Below are 5,477 nucleotides of genomic sequence, written 5' to 3'. Positions count from 1 at the left end.
TGCAGCAGCCACTCCAGCAGCAACAGCCAGCAAATCGTCTCCAGCAGCCACCACAACGTCATCAGCAGCCACTACAGCGACAGTTGCAGCAGCAGCCACCCACACAGCCACTCCACCCATAGCCGCAGCAGCAACGCCAACACCAACCGGATCGGCAGCATCGGCAGCAGCATCGGTATGGCGACCATCATCCCCAGCCATCGACCAGGGGGCGCCAACACCAGAGGGTCCAGCCGATGCAGCCGATCCCAAATCGTGCTCCGACGCCACGCCAACACCAGCAGCGGTCAGACGTCCAGTGTGATGGCAGCTGCGCCCAAAATCTGCAATTATACGAACAGCAAATAAAAGAGATGGAAAGGAGGATCGACCAGATGACAGAGCAGCTCACCAAATTGGCTGCAGCAAATGGCAAGGGCACAACAGCCATGCCCCCACTCCAACCAACAGCAGCAGCAGTTCCTGCCCCTCTGCCAATACCATCAGTCGCCGCCAATACAGCAGCAGCCATATCGGATTCAGAGTCCGACATTGACTGCGACGCGTCTGAATTAGACGATGGCGACGACGACCAATGGACCGACCACGATCCATTCGATGGACTGGGCCAAGTGTGGAGGGCCCAAATCGCCAGCGCACGCGAAAGCATGCGCTCGGGCGGCGCCTATTGATGTGCCCAATCGTCGATCCAGAGGCCAGCCACTGCAACAAGGAAAAAAGACGTCAATACGGACAACAACGAAAAACGGCCAAAACACACAAAATCACACGTACCTGCCAATCACCAGACAGAGCTGACCAACAAGAAGCTGCCTCGCCACCAACATCATCAATTTCCTGCCAAATGGGCGGAAAATGAGGCCCCTATTGATGACGCTGCCACCGACCAACACAATGACGTCACGCAACTCCAAACCAACAGCTGCCATTCCAACGACGACGCAGATGCTGGCGTCTGTTGCCGCTCCACTGGGTCACACCCGTCTCTCATGCCAATTATGTGAGGGCGGGATGGCCCAGTGTTGAGCCGCTGGACGCCAGCAAATCCTGCAAAAGAGGAGAAGAAACAGGAAGGAGAAACAGACTGCCAAAACACAAATACTCACCTGCAGTTCTTACGCCAACACCAACCAGACAAGGGTCGCCAGCAACTACATCCAAATCGACGAAAGGCACCTACAAATAAACACAAAATAAATCAAACGCCAAAACAAACACCTCCTCAACTGGGTGGCCGGACCAGCAGCCACTCAAAAATACAATTAAAACCGACGATGAACGTGGCCGAGGAGGCCAGGCCAATCCACCTGACAGCGCATCCTGGGTGGCCGGACCAGCAGCCACTCGGATGCGGCCAATCAACAACACAATCGACAACGCATCCTGGTGGCCGGACCAGTTGCCACTTGGATGCGGCCAATATGATTCGTTGGCATCACACACCGATGTCAATGCCACTCCACTCCACGATCGCATCTCGGGTGGCCGGACCAGTGCCACTCGATTGGATGCGCCATCTCCACCAGACAGATGCAACGTGGGCGGCCGGACCAGAGCCGCTCGCCAACAACACCATCAATGCCCACGATGCACGCCAACACCCACATCCAGCCATCGCCATTAAAGATCTCAGATGGTGCCACTAATCCTGCACAGGGGGACAGCAGAGCCGGCCGGTATGCGGCGCAATGTTCTGCATTGCGTTTGCCATGCCGGCCGGTGCTTTGTTGTAGTTGTCCTCCTGTTAAAAATAGACGATATTTAAGTATGTTTATTGTTGTGTAAATGTATTGTAATTATTGTTTGTTTTACCCTGTATATATCTCTGTAGTTTTGTAGTCCTTATTTGTAGTAATTGTAGATAGATTGTCCTTAGCTGTAATGTAATTTAATTATTTTTAGTTATTTATTTTATCATATTTACCTTTCCCTCTTCTTCTTCTTTCCCAACTATCTCCCATTCCCAAATACCTGACAAGTGGTAACGCCATTAATGACCCAAAAATACCACGCCAATTAGAAAAATACCGCGCCGATAACACACCAAAAAGCCAATTCAAATTGCATTTCTCAATGCCGGTGTGTTATCGGCCGCCAACTTCGGCAATTACGCCCAGCCATTCCCCTTTTCACCCCCACCCATTTCAAACCCATAGCAGTTGAGCAGGAACAAAATGAACACTGCCAACCTTCGCCACTCTGCCAAACGCCCCAATAATGCCAATACAACCGCCCACAAGATGCTATGCGGTCGACTCTTCGGAGCGTCACGCGCCCGGATCGAAAGATCCGGAAGTTTAAAGTATCCGGGCGGTTATACGGGAGCAGGCATCTATCCCCCCCCCTTCCCATCCCATCCCCTTATAACAGAGCAGCCAACACAAACAGCACAAGCACAAGAACACGAGCCATTAACCAAAGACAACGATAAGACACACAGCCACTAAACCAAACGGCCAATTCAAACCTTCCACTGCCTACTTATCGGTGCTGCTGCCCTCGGACTACTTTCATCTCACTCAATATTGGGGTGAGTGAAAGTGGAACCGGGGGTGAGAGCACCGGTAAATGACGATCGGCGATCGGGCCATTCGAGTGTGGAGGAGAGAGTATGGGAGTTGGCGGACATGTGAGAGTTCCACCATGAACCTCGTCCGCCACTCTCATCTCGTCCACCCGCTCGAGAGGTCGCGATCGTCGGACGTATAATAATTGAACCATCGCCGCCGCCATTAAAATAAAATAAAATCGCAAGCTTGATTGTTCGTTGCCATCAGTGTTGCCCGTGTCGTTTGTCGTTTTGACTGTTTTGTCGTTTATCGTTTGCCGTGTCATTTGTGCTCTGGTGCCAACAAATAAAGACAGTGAAGGCCAGACGACGCCAAACCAAGCCAGGCAGCAGCCATTTTGTATCGCGCCCCCCCCCCCCCTCACCATTCGCCGCTGTACATGACCATTCCAAACGCGGAAAAGTGCTCCTCGCCAATCCACCACGCCACAGCCCTTCCTTCACCCCACCCACTACTATCTCCGACAAGCTTTAGTTCCTGTGCCACTAACCAAACATCACAAACATCACAAACTAAAAGAGAAAACTGTGATAGACGAGAAAGCAGTGAATAAAAGTGCCAATAAATACATTAAACACAAACAAACACACACAAGAGACTTTTTAATTGGAAGCAGCAAACGGGCAGCGGATCGCCAAACACACAAACCAACAGCCAGCCATGACCAGAGGAATGGCCAGACGAGGGTCATCCAGACGCCACAGCGACGGCGGCAGAGCGGCCCGCAGAGGCGCCCTAGCAGCAGCAGCAGCAGCCAACAACACCAACACCAACACCGACAATAGCAGCAGCAGCAGCAGAGCCCTCGGCGCAGGCGCCAACACCAACGCCCCAGCCAATGCACAGCGCCGACGCCACAGCGACCCATCGCGTGAGTACCCAGCCATTGCCATGGCCGATTTACCCACGGCCACAGCCACTCCCCCCTCGAGCCCCATCACATCAGCAGCAACAGTAGCGCCAATACCATCCACAAATCCCGTAACCCCGCCAAATCCAAAAAACCCGCCAAATACAAGGGGAAGGGCCGATAGGACGCCGCTCTCACTGCCGCTTTTCCCGCCTCTCACGCTCTCGGACATACAAAACCGTTTGAGAGTAACGGGAGAGGGAGAAGACGGAGGAGAGCCGGCAAGCCGAAGCGCAGGAGCAGAGCGCCAGAGCGGCCAACGGGCAGCCACACACACACACATGACCGGATCGAACCCGTTGCGTGTCGAACTTGGTTCGAGTTCGAGCAGCGGGTCGATCCAAGCCATAGCCCAGCCTGCGCAAATGCCACCAACAACAGCAACACCAAAACGACGCCGCGCCCTCATCGGCAGTGGGAGTGACGATGAGGGTGAGGGTGAGAGGAAGCAGGCCAGACGACGGGGCCGCCATCACCAGCAGCGGCAGCAAACACAACACACACAAAACACAAATTCAAACACCAACACCGTCACCGCCACTCACACCAGTACCATCGCCAATACAAATACCAACACCACCACCGCCATCACCATCACAAACACCCCTGCCACTACCACCGACGATGACATCCGGCACGGCGAATTCGGGCATCAGCCCAGCCAGGAACGTGGGTTGAGGATCCTCATCCGAGGACTCTCCCACTCCACGCCGCCGGATTGGATTCGCAGCAGCATGCTGAATGAGGGGTTCACGGTTCGGTTTGTGAGGGCAATCACTGATCGATTCGATCGCAGCCGTCAATTCAACCTCTTCGAGGCTGAGATCGCCCCCAAACCGGACCGTGGTCAATTCGATGTGTTAAAGCTGCGACGCCTGGGTGGGAGGCCCGTCACGGTTGAGAGACTTGGAGTCTCCCGTGACCCCGCCCAGTGCCATCGATGTCAGGTGTTTGGCCACACCCGCGCATATTGTAGACGCGCTGCAGTTTGCATGAAATGCGCGGGTGGACATCTGACGACGGAGTGCAGCAAGCCGAGGGCCGCCAATCCCAAATGCGCCAACTGCCAGGGCGCCCACATCAGTGCCTACAAGGGCTGCAGCGCCTACAAGGCAGCCAGGCAGCGACTCGTGGCCTACAGGGTCGCCAGGGAGGAGGAGCGTCGGAATCAGCAGCCTCAGCCACTACGGCAACAGCCACAGCCAATGCAGCAGCCAATTCAGCAGCAACAGCCAGCACATCGTCACCAGCAGCCATCACAACGACACCAGCAGCCACTACAGCGACAGTTGCAGCAGCAGCCACCCACACAGCCACTCCACTCACAGACGCAGCAGCAACGCCAGCGCGGTCCGGGTCGGCAGCATCGGCAACAGCTACAGCGTCGCGACCAACATCCCCAGCCACTGGCCGAGGGGCGCCAACACCACAGGGTCCTGTCGATGCAGCCGATCCCAAATCGTGCTGCGGAGCCACGCCAACACCAGCAGCAGCAGCAGCAGCCAGGCGCCCAGTGCGATGGGAGCTGTGCCCATATCCTGAAAAGATATGCGGGTAAAATTAAAGAGCTGGAAGATAAGCTGGCAGCAATATTGACAAAAGTGGCAAACCTGCTGCAGGCAAGGGACGAGAGCACGGGAGGAGTGCCGCCACTTCGGACAACAACAGCAGCAGCAGCATCCACACAGCCATCACCACGACCAACTGCAAATACGCACTATGACGCCGCAGCCATATCGGAATCCGAACCCGATATGGACTGCGAAGCAATAAATGACGAAGATGACGATGAGTGGACCGACCACGATCCATTCGAGGCGCTGGATGGCCTGGGTGAAGTATGGAGGGCCCAAATCGCCAGCGCACGCGAAAGCATGCGATCGGGCGGTGACTGTTAATGAGCCCAATCGTCGATCCATAGGCCAGCCACTAAAATACAATTAAAACAGTCAATTCACGCCAACACGAAAAACTGCCAAAACACATAATAATCACAC

At 54.9% G+C, this 5,477-nt stretch overlaps 1 protein-coding gene across 1 annotated transcript; it reads right to left on the bottom strand.

Moving 5' to 3' along the window:
* Window positions 1-295: 295 nt before the first annotated feature.
* LOC117187339 lies at window positions 296-1,254 on the bottom strand. Its single transcript, XM_033389781.1, has 2 exons — window positions 775-1,254; window positions 296-702 (listed from the first exon to the last, which is right to left on the bottom strand). Exons 1-2 carry the CDS (start codon window positions 927-929, stop codon window positions 552-554), a joined length of 306 nt encoding a protein of 101 aa, XP_033245672.1. The 5' UTR covers window positions 930-1,254; the 3' UTR covers window positions 296-551.
* Window positions 1,255-5,477: the final 4,223 nt, after the last annotated feature.

This window comes from Drosophila miranda, chromosome 2 (assembly GCF_003369915.1).
Source record: "Drosophila miranda strain MSH22 chromosome 2, D.miranda_PacBio2.1, whole genome shotgun sequence".
Lineage (NCBI taxonomy): Eukaryota > Metazoa > Arthropoda > Insecta > Diptera > Drosophilidae > Drosophila > Drosophila miranda.
This window is presented reverse-complemented; position numbering and strand designations above follow the sequence as displayed.

Bases quoted from the DNA above. Each gene is read 5' to 3' on its own strand.
- LOC117187339 (XM_033389781.1), bottom strand. From the start codon at position 929: ATGGCAGCTGTTGGTTTGGAGTTGCGTGACGTCATTGTGTTGGTCGGT. The intron at 703-774 runs GTACGTGTGATT...TCCTTGTTGCAG, and splicing joins CTCTGTCTGGTGATTGGCAG to TGGCTGGCCTCTGGATCGAC.